Raw genomic sequence first — 18,941 nt, 5'->3', positions numbered from 1 at the left:
TTCATCCCTTATAAAAGATACCACCGCATCATATATTTCGTTTCCTTTCCTTCCATTTTAACTCCTTCCTAGGTCATTAAACACCAAACCGCACACACCTAAACCTTTGAACACCAAAGAACATCATATCCCACAAGACCTAAACAAGTCTCAAATCAATCGATTCCCCCCCCCCTCAATAACATTCGAATCACTATTTGCCAGTTGTAGGATTTGTCGATAAAATTTGAGTAGGAGCAATTCTTCTCTTTTTCTTTTCAGGTCCAGCTCCTGTATCTTCCTTCTCACTCTCGCTTACATCTCCCGGACGTTTGATACCCACGACTGAACCTGTGGTACTTCTTGGAGTTTGTGGTGGTGTTGTCATTGGAACTCCTGAACTGGTATTTGCTGCAGCAATACCTGGAACACTACTTGATAATGGAGTTGGATTACTGATAATTGTCCCCATAGCTGATGTTACATGAGATGATTGTGTTGCAACAGAAGATGTTGAATTTGACCGAGTAGGTGAAGAAGGTCTGAAAGTTGTGATAGGAGCTGGTGGAGGTGATGGCGCAACCATAGGATTTGAAGATGTACGATGATGATTATTTGAGGTTGGAAAAGGTGACGGAGGTGCAATCCCAGCTGTTGGTGTTGCCATGGGAGTATTTTGAGTTGACGAGACTGCTGAACCACTAATAAATGAACGTTTTGCAGTGGGGATTTCTTCATCATAAATTTGTCCAAGTTCACCAGAGGCAAAAGTTAATGTTGAACAGAAACCATCAGAAGATGTCATTAATAATGTAGTTCCATCAGTTGACCTAGAATAATTAGTATAGACCAAAATGTATAGGTTAGAATAAACATACCATGATAAATCTGTAAAAGTCGCACAATGTAAATTGCTCACGATGCAAAGCGGGGTTTGTTGTTGTGTGTCATACAATAAAACCGAATCCTCTGTGGCAACAGCATAGACCATACGATAAGGTAAAGAAAATGCCATTGTTGGACCTTGAGATGCTACGTTCGTTTCAACCTCCAAAGATTTTGGTTTAGATGAAGAACTAGGTCTCGAGGAATCACTACTTTGTGATACAAGTGGAGGTGGTTCCATTGAGGCATTTGATGGCGATTTAGGAACCATTGCTGGTTCTGGTAATGCCGCCATTGCGTCCTCAGCAGATGATGTATCGATTGTGATATATTTTGTAACTGGTGGAGGAGCTTTTCTTGCTGTGTAGTAAACTGGAGAGCACTTGACGGCCACCGAAGGTTTCTTGTGTCCTGGTAAATGTGCAACGGGTGGCTTATTAATTCCACCTCTTGTATAAATGTAGACCGTATTAATAACTTCATTCATCATCTTCGCACCCTCTTCTGATCCCTTGTGTTGTGTTTGATATTGGCCGGCTGGTGTAAAAAGAAGACTACCATCAGGCGTGAACGCGAGTCTTCGGAAAAATGACTTGAGGGTTTCGTTGGCGTAGATGTGAGCATTTTTGACTCCAAGTCCAATCATCGAATATGGTTTTGGTGATGCTTCCATAGGCATGACGGCAGGTAATGGCATTGAAGGAGCAGGAGAGGCTGATCTTCGCATGGACATTGCTGGAGAAGAAGCACCAAATGAAGATCTTCTACTATGACTGATAACACTTGGAGGATTCATTGGTAAAGCCATTGAAGTTGGTGTACCTGGACATGATGGCCCTGGTGAACCTATTGTATTTGGTGTTTCTGGTGGAAATTGTGAACGAAATCCAAGCTCGGGTGGTGCTGGACTATTAGAGGAAATTCGTCTTCCAGGTAAATCCATCTTCAAATTATGTCCAATCCTTTTTGGTTCTTCCCTATTGTCGAGACTGAATTGTCCATCTTTCGTTCTCAAGGTGTAGACGTGTACGGATCGATCGGATGATTGTGTCGCGATATATTCATTCAATGGATCCCAAGCTACACCTTGAACATAATGCTGATGTTCGGCGATTTGTCTAATCAACTGACCTATATGAAATTGATTAGTTCGCATGCAATGACCAAAATTATGGATGGCATACCAGTCTGAGCATTGTATATCCTCGCAACATTATCCATACTCCCAATTATGAAGTACACGGAATCTGGGGACCAGGCCAAATCGTATATCTCAGCACCCGATGATCTACACATATGTTTGGTTCGCCAGGTTTCCTTTTCTTCGAATCCATCTCCTCCGAATGCAGGTGTAATATTTGAAGCTTCGCTAGGTACCCAAAGCAGTACATTTCCGTCGTCTCCAGCAGATGCTAGCAGTTCCCCTACAAGATTGATTAGCCTCATTACATTCCACCTTGGTGTATATGAATTATGCCTTGATACCTTTCGGAGCCCACCTTACTACATTAACTGCTTGTGTGTGTTTTTGTAGAGTAGCTAGATAGTCAATCTTGCGGTCTTCTCCTTCGGATTCTATCTTCCATAACTGTCTTCCAATCAGTATTTCTTTCACATTTCCAATCCGGGTAGATTGAACGTACCCTAACATTTCCATCTCCTCCTGCAGTTGCCAATCTTCCCTTTCCCGCCTTTTCCCAATCGCAACTGTATATGGGAGAATTCTGATCATGCCAGTTGATGATTAAGGGTGTAGCTTTCATTGTGCCGGTGTTTCTCGAGGTAGATAATTAAAGGCCTGGGAATGAGTGTTTGTCCGAGGGATGACCAGTATTCTTTCGTAGTTCAATTCGCAATCCTTCTGTTTGCAGAGTATGGGAAAGAGGTGAAATCAGATGGATATAGAAGAATGATCTGATTGAAGTGTTTACAAGATCTTGAAAAGGGTGTAAGGTAGGACTGCTGGTATTGGTACTGGGGTTGTGGTTTTGAATTTCAGCACGATAGAAACTTTAATCATCCTCTGGAGTTGCAGATGAGAAAGGTAGCCAGAGATTACCTACGTCTTCAAAGAGGATGGAAGATATTGCGGTTGAAATGGCCGTGTAGTTGAAAATGAAATCAACATCAAATCCAGTGAATTCCGTACAAGGACCAGGACAGAGAATGATCAATTGGAGGTTTGAGGAGGAAAATAATAATAATAATAATAATAGTAGCCGTGGTTAATAAGGTAGATGTCTCATAAGGTTGTACAGTACCTAGTAGTACTCAAAGTCCCATGAATAGCCAAGATAAAGTTGTGGGATTGGACTGGGCTGGGCTGGACTGGGGCAACCTTAATTAATGATTTCCTTCACGTTTTTGCGCGTCCAATAAGTTTTACGCGTTCATTGGATTTTTTGATGTTACTTTCAACACTCAATGATTACTCCCTGTGTATGTACGTATTCATGAGAGAAGATAGAAGAAGTAATCGGTAGATAAAAGAGGAAAGAAGGAAAGAAATAAAGGCATGAATCTAGAAACTATACTTTCATTACATTTATATCAATGATTACCTACTCAGGCATCTATCTACCTAGGTCATAGTTATAGTACTTCTTATTCATTATATATAGATTAAAATGTCTTCCTTGGATCTTTCCTATTTCTCCCTCCCCCTCTGAATCTTCTTCTTCATCAATTAAAATGACATAAAATGAAGCATTCGTTGTTTAGAACTACCTATCTATATAAGCTTGTCCAGACCTTCGAGGTTCTCCACGACACCTTACCAACCATACAAACCCCTTCGTTCTCCATATGAGTGATATTGATTGGTTACATGCTCAGCGGCCGCCAAACGGAACGTCGGTCTTGAGCCAGTCTGACTGGATACATCACACATTCCTATCCAGCCTTCTATTCAAGGGGTTCTTCGGATTAACATTCCATAAATAATAACCTTATTAGTAGGAGATACATCACGCGTATATATTGATAGATGATCAAATGCATAGATTTACTGGTGGATGAATGGAATGGCTAGATGAATACATAAAATCATGTGATAGAATTCTACCACTTGGGTCGGTCTTCATATCCTTCTACTCCGTACAGGTACAGATGGATTTGTGCCTTTCTGTACCTAATCCAGGTTACATACGGAGTATACTTCGCAATTCAACTTTCTTTATCGGTCCCAGGACGTCATGAAGAATCATCCTGAGAATTCAGCACATGAACCTTACATATTCCAACTGGCAGTACAGCAACTGCAGTCAAACTAATGTACTTGAGTGGAGGTTTATGGATAACTCGAGCGAGTCGGCACGATCAATCGATTCCGGTTTTGATACCCGCCCTGAATCCGGTGATGAATTAAGCATTTTTCCCGATGCATCTTCCAACCCTTCTTTTTCACATTCTCATGAGTGGATGGGTGATTGGTACCATGTACATCTATCGTGTATCGTGGGGATTATTTTGTCGGTCGGTCTGGTCTGGTCTGGTCTGATCTGGTCTGGGGATTCGTTTTGTTTCGTTGGGTTTGAACGATCATCGGTGTAGGAAGTGTGGAGGACTCACGTCTCGTGCAGGCAGCGCATTGGAGTTTTTGAAGATTAAGCGATGATAGAGAAGGAGAAGAGAAAGAGAAACAGGAACAGAAACAGAAACCGTGGGTTACACAATGGTAAGATTGTCTAGGACCGTACTGTACGTCTCTTTATATATCTACGTCGATAAAGAAACGATGTTGAACCAAGAGGAAAACGATAGCAAGGTAAGACTTAGGTAAAATCTATCCAACACATCATTCTCCTTGATCATCACTGGAGAATTGAATGCTGACCAACCTTTTCCATCTCACCAGTCTTTTCTGACAACCCCAACCCAGGACCATGCATTGACAGTCTTGAAAATCTATCTGTACACGGCCAGATGATTTCACACCGCTCTCGGTCAGCTTGAAAAGGAAGGACGACAAGCCGTTTCGAATTTGGATTGGGGTTCCTCGTATTATTACTATAGCTCACGGCTAGCTTGACAGATTCTATGTACTCTTCAAACAGAGCCAACCTTAGTGATGGATAAGATATCAGGGTTGTTATTGACACTTTTTCCTTTTTTTGCAGAGTTGGAGATAATCATTACCAGCCAGTCTCACTCAACATTGTTGTTTCATGGCATGGTGTATGAGCTAATACACATACACATTCACAATTACCAAACGAGGCATCCCGAAAACCACCATGAGGCCAACATATCGATATGCACGAAATTTAGCCCTCAGGATGGAAGGTTGTGAGTCGTAGACCCAACGATCCGGATGCATGGTGGGGGCGATTGATAACCCTTGATTTTGATATGACCGACCTACCGACCGACCGACATTTAGATGATATGAAATAGGTCGTAGATGGATGAATGATGAGACAGATGAGCATGATTCGTCGCCACTTTGGGGATTTGTAAGATCTTACGGCGGAAAGATGGCTTATTAGGGGAGAGAGACGATATAGATGAGAATGAGGGAAGTATAGAGTATCTCTCTTCAAGATATTGACGGAAGCCAGGTAGAGAAGGGAGTTTGTGGAGAATTGATATACAATATATATATATCCCACTGTAGTTGTACTCTACTCGGCAAGGAAAGGATAGCAATGAATGGCATCTTATCTCATGTACCTTTCGTCATACAAGTAGTAGGTACCTAGGTAGATAGGTAGGTACTCGTAGGTATTCTTGAATGTCTAGACGGTACTCCTCATACTTCTTAACGTTGGAATGGGGACACTCATATGATCACTTCTTCACCTCTTTTGTTCTCGCCCCTCGCCTCACCATCACTCAATGCAAAAACACTCCTCATCGTCGTCGATATCAACCGCGCGCATATCAAACCCGATGTCTCATCCATTCGACTTCGAGGTAATTGACCACTCATATCACCCAATTGATTGAGCTTCCCTTGTTTTCCCTCTCAACGGTTCTTTGACAAGGATATACTAGGGAGTACTCGAGCATGATGATTATAATCATTATTATCTTTCCAACCCATGGATTTGACTCGTTCTTCTTATCCACCCACTCACGTACGTTCCAATCCACTCCAACCCCACCTACCAACATTGATCCCGCAATAGAAAGAGAAGAAAAGAAGAAAAGAAAAAAAAAAGTTTAATAAACCTCGACCATGTTCCCCGCCATTTTCTGTAGTATGGAGTCTCTTGAGAATTTATTAATATCTCAATATAAAAGTCATCTTTCTATCTTCTATCTTTTGTATCGCGTATCGATCTTGAGTCAAGCTATCTATCTCTCGATTTATTGACCAATCACTCAACCAATCAATCATTCCGTCTATCTATCACTCATTTGACATCTACCTTAGCTTGCCCACTCCATCTTTGCTCATTAATAATCATTCACCACCTTCTTCAATTCACTAGCATACCTACCTACCATACATCCATCGTGTATCGTATCTGTTTTTCATTTTTTTCTTCTCTTTTTTTTTGATTGGTACTACCCTTATACTACCCTTACTACCCTTACTACCCTTACTACCCTTACTACCCTTACTACCCTTACTACCCTTACTACCCTTACTACCCTTACTACCCTACTACCCTACTACACTACTACCAATTTATCTTGCCGAATGACTCAACAATACCACCTCCCTCGTCACCTCTTGAGTTTTTGCTGAGCCTGCTGTTGGTTTCCACTTGCAATTGGACCTTCCAAGGTTGTTCAAATATATATCTCCATTTACACTCAAAGAAGAAGAAAGTGGGAATCTTTGGGGGCAATCGTTTCACGTTTGATATTCACATTTTGCTCTTGTGCTTCTCCTCATCCATTACATTCAAGTAGAAATATCTTCCAAAAAAGAATGATCTTCAACTTGACATCTCTCTTCTCCTTCATCTAGACACTTCAAGATGCTCGATTTTAATTCGGGCTCCCTTGCTGCTGCAACTTGCGCTCTTCTTTTGGTCATTGCTCTGACTTTTCCATCCGTCTCTTCTATAATTTCTCTTTTTCAAGCAAAGGGAAAGCAAGTCCCCAATACATACACAGATAATGATGGAATTGCCACCGAAGAAACAATCGCTGCCTTTTCAACAAAAATTCCAAAGACAGTACTCATTATATCTACACTTCTCGGATTTACAACTTCTATAATTCTGGCCGTTTTGGACCTCTTTCATTATGATGGATTGAAGCTTGAAGATTGGCTCAATGTCGCATTATGGGTAAGTCGCATCTTTCACGCCTCTGGGCAATACATATAAGTATCATTTCACTAACTGTATCATAGTCATTCATTCTGATCCAAGCGCTTAGCACTATCTTGATCAGAAGTCCTACCAAAGCATATACAAATGGTGCTCGTACAGCTATCTCCGCTGTCTGCCTCTTTTGCATGTGTCTCTACCAAGATGGCCTTATCGTGGAGGATCAGTCCGCCCAGGTTAACTTCCGTTCAAGTGCGACTTTCTGGCTCCGCATCTCTCAATTGATACTCGCACTGTTTGTCGCCATCTCCGCCATCTCATTTCCACGTCGTCCACATGTGACCAGAGATAAGCACCCCGTCGATGCCATGTATTCCGTTTCTGCTCTTGATAGATATACTTTCTCCTGGGTTGGAGATCTATTGGCTTTAGCCTATAGCAAAAAGCGTCTAGAACTACAAGATCTACCTAAAATGGACCATCATACTAGGTCGAAGGATCTCAGTGAAGCATGGGAGGAAAGGAAGCATACTCGGGCGCTTTGGATTGAAATTTTCTTGGTACACAAATCACCTTTCATCATTCAATGGATCCTTACAGTCTTCCAGGCCTTTGGAAATTTCGCACCTCAATTTGTGACCTTTCAGATTTTAAAAATGTTAGAACGTCGTCAACCTGGAGACGAAGTCCCTTTAGGAGCTTGGATTTGGGTAGCTACATTATTCTTGGTCACTCTCGCTGCAGCTTGGATTGAATCCTGGATGTTCTGGATTTCTTGGGCTGAACTTGCCATTCCAATTCGGTCCCAGTTATCGTCTCAAATCTTCCAAAAAGCCATGAGACGTAAGGATGTGAAAAGTGCAGCTAGATCTGAAAAGAAGCCTACTGTTGCGTCTGAAGAAACTCAAGAGTCGATTGCCCAGCATGGACCAGAGGAAGAAGAAGAGGACAGTGATCCAAAGGGGAAACAATCTACAGTCAATTTGATCGGTGTAGATGCCAAGAGAGTTTCAGACTTTTGCTCATTCAACAACTACTTCGCGGGTTCGGTTTTCAAACTTGTCGTCTCCTTTTCTTTCTTGATCAGTATCATTGGATGGAAGAGTTTGCTGGCGGGAATATTGGCTATGTCTTTAACTGTTCCTATTAACATTTACTTTAGTAAACGTTATTCAGCAGCTCAAGACAGACTAATGAAAGTCAGAGATGTTAAAATGGCAGTTGTGACTGAAGCACTTCAAGGTATCCGTCAAATCAAGTTCTCCGCACTAGAATCGAATTGGGGCAACAAAATTGGTCTAGTCCGAAAGAAGGAGTTGGACGAGCAATGGAGTGTTTATCTCAATGATACGATGTTACTCTTCTGCTGGATCACAAGCCCTATCGCTCTTGCTGCAGTAGCATTGGCAGTATATGCTTACCTCAATGAAGTTCTTCTACCTTCAGTCGCATTTACTGCGATAGGTGTCTTCGTCAATCTGGAGGTTACCCTCAGCGTCATTCCGGAACTTACCACGGACTTGATTGATTGCTATATTTCTATTAATCGTATCCAAAGATATCTCAACGGAGCTGAAATATCCGAAAGTACCGACGATGCTCCCAACGTTTCCTTTGAAAAAGCTTCAATCGCATGGCCATGTGCTGAGGGTGAAGATGAGATGGACGGAAACGAACGATATGTTTTAAGAAATGTAGATGTCTCCTTCCCCGAAGGAGAATTGAGTGTCATCAGCGGTAAAACTGGAACCGGAAAGAGTTTGATGCTAGCATCAATTCTTGGAGAAGTTGATATTCTTGCTGGTAAGGTCAATGTTCCTCGTGGACCAAAAGCCAAAGACCGACATGATCATCTTGCCAATAAGGATAATTGGATCATTCCATCGTCGATTGCTTTCGTTGCTCAGATTCCATGGATCGAAAATGCTAGTATCAAAGACAACATTCTTTTCGGATTACCACTTGATGAAGATCGCTATCAAAAAGTTGTCGAATACTGTGCCCTCCGCAAAGATTTGGAAATGCTTGGCGACGGTGAAAATACCGAAATTGGTGCGAATGGTATTAACTTGAGTGGTGGACAGAGATGGAGAGTCACATTTGCTCGGGCGCTCTATTCTCGTGCAGGTATATTGGTTCTCGACGATATCTTCAGTGCGGTTGATGCTCATGTTGGTCGCTTCATTTACGAAAAAGGTCTCACTGGTGAACTTGGTATTGGACGCACACGTATTCTTGTTACTCATCATGTTGCTCTTTGCAAGGCCAAAGCTAAATATCTCGTTGAACTCGGTGATGGAACGGTTGAAAGTGCAGGTCTTCTTTCGGAATTGGAAGAAGCCGGTACACTTGAACGCATCATCAGCCACGAAGAAACACCGGAACAAATCGCTGAGGATCAAGCTCCTGTTACGGTATCGGAATCATCTACAGTCATTAATCCATCTGTATCTTCTGACGATGAAAACACTGATGAAAATACCTTAGCAAAGGTTGTATCACGAAAGGATGATCCAAAGAAATTCGTTCAAGAAGAGACAAGAGAGCGTGGTAGTGTCAAGGTAAAGGTCTACGGACATTATCTTCATGCTTCTGGTGGATGGTCTTTCTGGATTCTTGTTTTGTTTGCTTTCATTGGTCAACAATGCTTGATCACTGGTAAGATATTGATTCTCATCAGATTTAACTTGGGACAATCACTAACACTTATTCAGGTCGCTCTTGGTGGTTAAAACTTTGGACGTCAAGCTACCAAGAATCTAGCATTACTAACTCCATGTTCACAACTCAGGCCAATCACTTACCCTCGTACGGAAACGCACAGAATTCATCTTTCCAAGCAGAAGCTATCAAACATGACACTACGTTCTATTTGAGTATATACGTTGCTCTTTCGGCAGTATCTGCTGTTGTAGGAACTCTCCGATATTTCTACGTTTACACTGGATCTATTCGTGCATCTAAGATTCTTTTTGAACGACTTTGCTTTACAGTTTTAAGAACACCTTTAAGATGGATGGACACAGTACCACTTGGTAGAATTTTAAATCGATTTACTGCCGATTTCAATGTTGTTGATGGAAGATTGGCCAATGATTTTGCATTTGGGGCAAATAACTTTTTTGGATTGATTGGAATCATTTGCACCGGGTATGTGTATCGGAATCCTTTTTTTTCTTTTACATAAAAACTAATCATGACAGTGTAATCGTCTCTCCATGGGTACTCCTCATGTCTGCAGTTCTTTTGGCAATATGCGTCTATGTTGCACTTCTCTATCTCCCTGGTGCACGTGAAGTCAAACGTCTCGAATCAACCGCCAAATCCCCCATCTTTGAACAGTTCGGTTCCGCTCTTACAGGTGTAGGCACAATTCGCGCATTTGACAAAACAGATATCTATATCAAAAGCATGTGGGCCAAAATCGACGATCATTCAACTACATTCTGGCATCTCTGGGTCTTCAATCGATGGATGGGATGGAGAATGGCTTTTGTGGGTGGATTATTCTCAACGATCGTGGCGATAGTCATTATTTTGCTTCCGGAAATTGATGCTGCGTTGGCTGGATTTGCGTTGAGTTTTGCGCTGGCTTATGGTCAAACAGTTATGTGGACTATTAGACATTATACTAATTTAGAACTTAATATGAATGTAAGTCTTGACGATTTTCTTCTATTTCAGGCATTGCAGATGGGGAAAGCGCTAGGCGAGGATTGTGGAAAGTTTCTCGAGCGAGGGTGGGAGGTCTCTCTACAAAGAACAATGATACCGACTGTGGGAGGTGATGGACGGGATGGGGGAATGCCTTCAGGGGGCAAGCCCCCAAACCCCCATTTGCTCGCTGCGCTCGGTTTTTATATAATCTTTTTCTGCCTCCATGGCAATGGCCCCCGGAGGGCCAGCGGAGCGTCATTTCGTTCGTTGGCAATTACTGACTTTTCAATATTATAGGCGGCAGAACGTATCGTTGAATACTCAAACCTCAAAACCGAATCTCTAGAAGGATCGGATCCACCAGCAGCATGGCCAACTGAAGGTCGACTCGAAGTTAATGATTTGATTGTCTCATACGCAGATGATCTTCCACCAGTTCTCAAAGGTCTTACTTTCCGAGTCGAACGTAGTGAAAGAGTCGGAGTAGTAGGACGTACTGGAGCCGGTAAATCTTCATTGACACTCGCACTCTTCAGATTCCTTGAAGCTCGCGAAGGAACAATTCACATTGATGGTCTCGATATTTCAAAGATTAATTTGCATTCGCTTCGTTCGAGATTAGCGATTATCCCACAAGATCCAGTACTTTTCTCTGGAACAGTTAGATCTAATCTCGATGCTTTTGATGAACATACAGACTCGGAACTTCGAGATGCTCTAGAACGTGTACAGCTTATTCCACCAACTGGACAAAACACTCCCTCAACATCCGGAACATCGACTCCTTCGCTCTGGAAAAACAAGAATCTCTTCACATCCCTGCAATCCCCAATTACCGAAGGTGGACTCAATCTTTCGCAAGGTCAACGACAACTACTCTGTCTCGCCCGCGCTATTGTTTCACATCCGAAAATCATGGTACTAGATGAAGCAACCTCGGCAGTGGACATGGATACCGATGCATTGATTCAAAGATCTATCAGACAAGAATTCACAGATAGCACATTGATTGTTATTGCACATCGACTTAGTACGATTGCGGATTTTGATAAGATTTTGGTATTGGGCGAGGGCAAAGTGGTGGAGTTTGGAAAGCCGAAGGAGTTGATGGAGTTGGATGGGGGAGTCTTTAGAGGAATGGTACAGGAGAGTGGGGAGAGGGAGAGGTTGGAGGAATTGATTTTGGGGGAGTAGGTTCAGGGAGGGGGTACTACCGTAAATGAGGATGTGGATAGAGATGTGGGTTTATGAACGGGACGATGAATTGGTCGAAGAAAATTAATGAATAAATGATTCTTTAGCGTGGATAATTGCATATGCATATCTCAAGACGCATTTTGATAGATATAGAATTTCAAGATGATTTTTCTATCAACGAATGGCATAGGAGAATTCACTTGCTTGCTTACTTACTTGCTGATGTGCATTATCTACCTAGCGTGTGTAGCTTCTCACGGATCAAAGATTAGTAGTTGTGTCTGTTTTTCTTGTTCTCTTTTGCTGGAATTGAATTTTGCAAACTTTATTGTCGGAAATGAAAATAGGAGTCGGAGGTTATGACTGATGAATGATGAATAGGCAGGCTGATTCGAAATCGAGTAAATTATTAAGATGTGCCTTTTCTTTTCCCCTCTCTCTTTTCTTCTTTTCCCCCCTCTCCCCTCCCGAGAATAGCTCCATGCATTTATTCAGTCCCTCGCTCGTCTTTAAACTAATGTGAAAATGTTAAGTTATGCGAGAGGGGTTGGGAGGGATGGTGAGGTAGACAGATGGGTGGGCGGGTAGGTAGGTAGGTAGGTAGGTAGGTAAGTTTGGAGATGGGAGGGGAATGGAGGGGAATGGAGGGGAATTGTTTGTTGGTAGATTTAGATTTACACTTTGGTTGGAAGGTGGAAGTTGGAAGTTGGAAGTTGGAAGTTGGAAGTTGGAAGTTGGAAGTTGTGAGGAAAGGAATGGAATGGAATGGAATGGGAAAGGTGGATGAGATGGGTAGGAATGATTTGTTTATCAGAAGATGTTGTAGGATATTGTAGGCTTGAGTAGATAGATTAGGTGGATAGTTTGGAGGTGAAAATAGAGATATGGATGTACGAGGATATGGAAAAGGGTTTGTAATGGGTCATTGAATTGATAGGTTTTTTGCTCTGTATTTTTTTTATTTTTGTTTTTTTTTATAGAGGGGGGATGACGGGAAGGAAAGGTGGGAAATGGGGAAATTAACGTAGTGGGTTTCTGATTATGTATCTTGAGGTTTGTTAGGAGATTATAGATATGGTATGGTGCTCGATGGATCGATGGATTGATAGATACTCGGTGATGGTGATGATGATGGCGATGGTGATGTGCGGGTGGGAAAGATTAATTGATACTCAGAACTTATCGGTGTGATATTGGAGAGGGAAGCTTAGGTGAGCATGGAAGCAGTACCGTATGGGGATAATGAAAAAATTGGATTGATGCTCGTAAGGTGACCTAAGGTTTGTATGTGCGAACCATGTCTCGTCTCCTCTGACAACACGGAGGCAAGAGAAGTAGACAAGGAGCTCGAGATACCTTTACCGTATAGTGGTTTGATTGTGAAATACTTAGGTACGCATCTCTTCCGAATTCGAATGCGACGGATGGGAATCGATTGTTTCCCTTGAGACTAGTGGATGTGCGAGATCCGAGCGGTCGCAGACTCAAAGTTGTCGTTTCCAGCAGTGATACTATCCATACAAGATTGGTGCGGCTGGTATGCGAGATGGAGAAGGGATGGTTCAGCTGTGGAAGAGAACTCATGTTGAAGTATGGAGAATTGTCTAGTGGCTGAATTGGTCCAGATGATAAGTGAAAAGAAGAGTCTCGAAATTGGTTGTCCTCCAGTTTCAAATTTGTTGCAATTGTCGTGCAATACATGTTTCTTGCTAAGAACATAAAGCAAAAATACTATGAATGGATGTCAATGGAAGAGATCCTTGTGCTAACCTAAGAAGATCATCCCCCATACCACAATAAATAGAGACTGTAGGCTCTGGCACAACATCAAAATTAACAATTGATAAAAATATAACTCAGATCAAAGTTTTCTCGTCCTCCTGAGGGCTAGAAGATCAACAATTCTAGAGTATTCGACATGCTCCAACAAGTGATAAACCTTCGTGAAGTATGTTGGCCATCTACCGGCGGATTGGAGATATCACACGGTCCGCTTAGACTTCAGTCAAACCGCACCCAGCAGTATGGTGGAATTCGACAAACTATTACCGAGCGTGAGGGTAACATAGTATTAGTGCAAGATAATGAGGATCTAATAGCTCAACACATCCGCAATACTGACAAAAAAGCTGCTGTATGTCCAACGAGCGCATCGAACATTCAACAGGCCAGATATCGTCAACATCATTTCATGTTATCATTACACCATGAAACAATGGTTTTCCTCTAAGGGGTTTGTAATTTTTAGCGAGTTTATTGTCCCATTCTTCCCGTTCTGATCAAATGGGAGTCAGGGATACTAATACCAACCAACGCAGACCAGCAGCCACCTAGTCATTTCATGCATAAGGCTGTGATTCTGTAGACTTGCCAAGACAAAGCATACGTAGCCCCTACCGCTGCCAATTTTTGATATCTTTTTCTTGGCTCGCAGTTATGTAGCAAATCGATCATGAAGAGATCAGATTGTTAGCTTTCCGAATGTCCATACACTTTCTTTTGTAGCACATGCATCTTGCTAAAATAGGTTGCCAAAACTTAAACCCATGAGTCGTATTCAGTACTCGAGTGGGCATTCTTAAACTGAAAAATGAGTACCGCCCGCGGTAGTTGCTCTCGGGACCGAAACTTGCCAAGGAACGCGTGCCAATCATGTCCCATAGATCCACTTAAACGTGCGGGTATGCGGGTGGAAACGCCACTTCCATAAAGACCCTGACCTTGATAGGTCGGCTATTACTCCGATCAGATCTGAAATGGTACCAGCGATATTCAAGGTACTGTGCAGGTCTTCCAGAAGCTGGCCTCGAAAATAGCAGTCAATCTTGACTCCAAGATCATGGAAAGCTTTAAGAAGTGAGGATCGCAATCCTTGATCTGAGGGGTATGACACGTTACCCTTGAGGTACTCAAATATAGAGACAATGGCAGATGACCGCGCTTCACTTCTAAGTCTTATATTCAACCGAGGCAACAATCAGCCCTCAGAACATGTCGCATTTGACAGCGGTCAAATTGATCATGAGTGGTGTATTGATCAAGTGTGGGCAGTTTATCGTCCGGATTGTATAATCATGTATAGCCGAAAATACGGAGTACTCACTAAATGGGACAAGCACGCCGCGCATAGAAAAAACATCATTGGCTTTCCGCGTGCTCATCTATCTAATCTTGAGAGCACAAAGCAAGACAATGGAAATCCTCTGTCAACAGTGGGGCAATGAGTAGCGAATTACGATGGCCCGGAGTAATGAGACACCTGTACTAGGTTCCAATTTCACATTCCAGCTATTCATGGATTTTTTTTAAACCTTATGATCCGCCACAGCGTGTCGATATCGAGAGGCTATTGAGTAACGCTCATGTGGCTCTAGATATCAAACTAGATCATAATGAGCTCCTACAAATGGATCCCGCATATGCTAAACGATGGCTAAATCTTTTGGAGACGGAAGGTCATTCAAGACCCGAGCTTTAACTTCAAGAAGCACCATATTCAGACGGCCGACCTTATCAGGTAATTGATGACCTTGTGGAATTAGAGAAAATTAGTCTCCGAAATAAGAAGCTTAGAGGTGTGTACTACTCAACTGTCATCGATAATATCACTAAAGGCGAGCCTTTCCCTTTGGAAAATTACAAAGCACTATGTAGTTTAAAAGTATTACTTTATAACCGCATACAAGATCCTCGGGCTGTAACGGGTTACGTTTTAAGCCACAGACCTAAATTTTCCAAAAGTAGCGAGATATAAAGACCCCCTGCATTATTTCCCAAGCATGGTAATAGGAGCTCCTGATAAAAGATATCGACTCAATATGTTACTGATGTTTCAATATCCGAATGATTATTTCCAACAAGCCACTAAAGAACAACGCGCTCGAGTTGACGAACCTCTCGCATTGTTCTATTCTGATTGGGTTACATTACATGAGATAGACAAGATGATAAGTCGACACGGACGACATAAAATACAGCCTCAACAACACTTACAGGAAAATTAAAGTGAAGACGCTGAGTCAGATACTGAAGATTGACACCTGATAGAGATGGAGCTTCATACTAAAGCTTTTAAAGAGTTTTCGAAGCGTCTACTCCCGAGCGGGAAAAAATATGAGACACGAATCGCTTGCGATATGAAGTCAAGGATTGCCCTCTCCAAAATGTGGAAAGGAACCTGAGACTTTTTCAGAGCGACATTGGAACATAGTGGCGTGAATGACAAAGATATTAAGGAGGAGAGAAATGCTATCTTTCCAGATATCAATGCAGATCATATCGCAAATATCAAGCTAAAGTATGACACCTTCAGGGCCAGAATAGAGTCAGATCCGCAAGCGAAGAATATAAAAGGTAAATAAGGTTGCTACGGAGGTTCAAACGGTTCGGGGCATTAAAGAGTCAACTACGTTTCAAGCCCCGCGTAATAAAGAGAAGACCAAGACGCAAATAGTAGCCTCAACACAAGAGGGTGATACGGTACAAGCAGTACTAAATGTCTCAGCGGTCGAAATTTGACTCAATAACGACCGGGCTGCGAATCAAAGTCGATGTAAAGACGCTAGGTGTTTTCACCGCTATGCACTCTAGTCTAGATGGTGGCCAAGATACTAGCCCTGTCTGCTGGAAAGATTTCAGACGCGCGATGCGAAAAGCTGGGTTTGACTCGTGGAAAGGTAGTTGTTCTGCGGTCGAGTTTCAAACTGCCGCACATCTTGACTGGGGCGATAGCAAGAAGATTGGCTGCCACAGACCACATCCAGATTCGTATTTTAACTTCATCCAACTTCGTGGTTTGGGAAAGCGGCTCAGTAAAGATTTTGGCTTCAATCGCAATACTTTCGTTTTAGAGGAACATCGGTGAGTACCTTAACCCTCGAGTACAACTAAGCATGTCAATTCTCGAGCTTCCGTAAGCTACTCATACTTCTCCGACATGCGTCTATGCACCGTCATAAGAAAGCAATAGCGGATGCTTCGCAACATATATGGGTCCGAACATAGTTTGACGTACGGATTTCGGAATGCCAACCGCACTCATAACTTCCCATCCTACTATCCCCATCATTTTGATTGAATCAGCGCCTTCTTTCGCAAACTTTCACAGCCAAGGATCGTTCGCTGAATACAAGCCTGCATAAGTGTTCCGCAGCCACGACAAATCATTCCATCTATAGCTATGATGTCGGTTCACCCAGCCTTTCGGCATCTGGTATGTTCGACATGCATGGCATGGAGGAGTTGCATTTCCTTTTCTTCCCGTCTCCATTGTTTTCCCTATCTCCTTTCGCCTTTGTTGTTTTGCTAGGTCTTCAACCTCCATCATGTACTCGTGTTTAGGATATCTTCCCATAATGAACACCTATTTCTCCACAACTATCAAAACAACCGTGAATTAAGTATTATGATTCCCTGCTATGCGACTCGTAACATCCATTGCAAACCCCCAGCGCTCCTCGACCCATATATTATCTGTTTCTGCACATTGTGTGAACCTGGTAAATATTTCGCGTCTCGAACATCGCTCGCTCGCAGCGCATGCTGAATTCGCAAGAAACCTATGGATGTTTGATAAATTAGTAGTTAGCAGCCCGCATCATCACCACTCATCCATCCGTCCACAACAGTTCCGCGCCCTAGTTGCTCCATTATATCATGTCATTCCAAGACGCGTAAACCATGCAGAACTATGCAAACTGCCCTCCAGCAGCAACATCAGTGTACCTAGGTAGCTCCACCTACACACCAACCAAATTGCCCTACCCTACCATCTCTCCACAACAAAATAATTGGCATCGGTCCCTGCACTGGTAGAGCAAGAATACATACACCATAAAAGTAATCATTCAACCAGCACTCGCATACATGCATGCAAGCTTGCAATAAAGAATTCGAAGTCCAACATTCGCGATCAAAGTACTTCCCAATTGAGACTTAAGGTTTGGTAACCTTATTCGAGAGAGCGAAGTTAAATACACCATAAAAACTACTAATCACCCAGTACCCCCAAGCTCGGCCCGCACCAAAGAATTCAACGTTCGACGTTGAAGTTCGCGTTCGAGGTATGTAGTTCTCCAAGGCATGAGGCTTGATAACCTTAGGTAGGTATTCAACGTCAACATTCACAATGCGGCGGAATGTGCCCCAGGGATCGTAAAATGCGCCGTGCGTTCACACATCCACCCAAAATTTCCAACGTCAGCTCATGATGCTCTCTCTGTCTTGGGATTCGTAGTAGAAGGGAGGGATGGGATGTGATGGGGTTTCTAGGAATGGAGCTTTGTGGTTTGTGATTTGTTGTGTTTGTGTTTGGATTTGGGTTTGCGGTGGTGAATAATTGAGTTGGGGGTAGAAGAAGAAGAAGAAGAAGAAGAAGAAAAGAAATTAGTGTAGGGAATGGAATGGAGGGGTTATGTACTAGGTAGGTATGAAATTCCACTAGCTATGGGGAGAGGTGATGTGGTGGGTGATGTGCTATGGTGATGTGGTGGTGATGTGGTGGTGATGTGGTGGTGATGTGGTGTGGTTTCTGCTACTTCCAAGGTCAATCAACAGTGATGGGTATCTCAGCAATCCACCCCATTAAAGCACTCTCGCTTTATTAATAAGTATTCTGGAATCCTCAAAGTCAGGGAAATGACTTGAACTTCCTCAAGTCGTATACTAGTAAATACAAGAAGAAGAGAGAGATAGATAGATCAGAGGGAAAAGAAAGACGGAAATCACAAGACATATCATGTTCATCAAATGCATTCACAAGGGAAATCAGAGTACTTGTACAAAATTGTTATTACACTATTCAAGCCAAGCTATTCCTCCACCAAAAATCCTCCTCGATCGTCACCAAAGCGGAATTTTCGTACAAGTCAAGCCTGACTTTTTTTTTTTTTTTTTGGTTGTCGTTTTTCGTGTTTTTTTTTGGTGTTTTTCTTTTTCGTGTTTTTTTTGTTGTTTTTCGTTTTCAAGTTTTTTTTGAGGGGTTTCTTCAACACCACC

At 42.5% G+C, this 18,941-nt stretch overlaps 2 protein-coding genes across 2 annotated transcripts; one reads left to right on the top strand and one right to left on the bottom strand.

The window, feature by feature from the left end:
* Positions 1–193: 193 nt before the first annotated feature.
* EAF01_011011 (uncharacterized protein) lies at positions 194–2,627 on the bottom strand (the record flags this gene model as incomplete). The annotated part of the gene is made up of 5 exons (XM_038919268.1): positions 194–809; positions 858–1,995; positions 2,049–2,288; positions 2,350–2,452; positions 2,508–2,627. 5 exons carry the CDS (start codon positions 2,625–2,627, stop codon positions 194–196), a joined length of 2,217 nt encoding a protein of 738 aa, XP_038765139.1.
* Positions 2,628–6,794: 4,167 nt separating this feature from the next.
* Positions 6,795–11,942, top strand: EAF01_011010 (uncharacterized protein; the record flags this gene model as incomplete). Its single annotated transcript, XM_038919267.1, has 5 exons — positions 6,795–7,109; positions 7,175–9,749; positions 9,806–10,241; positions 10,295–10,745; positions 11,046–11,942. The coding sequence occupies 5 exons, from the start codon at positions 6,795–6,797 to the stop codon at positions 11,940–11,942; spliced, it is 4,674 nt and encodes a 1,557-aa protein (XP_038765138.1).
* Between the last annotated feature and the right edge of the window lie 6,999 nt (positions 11,943–18,941).

Source organism: Botrytis porri (assembly GCF_014898465.1).
Source record: "Botrytis porri strain MUCL 3234 chromosome Unknown BPOR_019, whole genome shotgun sequence".
NCBI classification, from domain to species: Eukaryota; Fungi; Ascomycota; class Leotiomycetes; order Helotiales; family Sclerotiniaceae; genus Botrytis; species Botrytis porri.
Note: the sequence above shows the minus strand (reverse complement) of the source record. Positions and strands in the feature narration are given on the sequence as shown.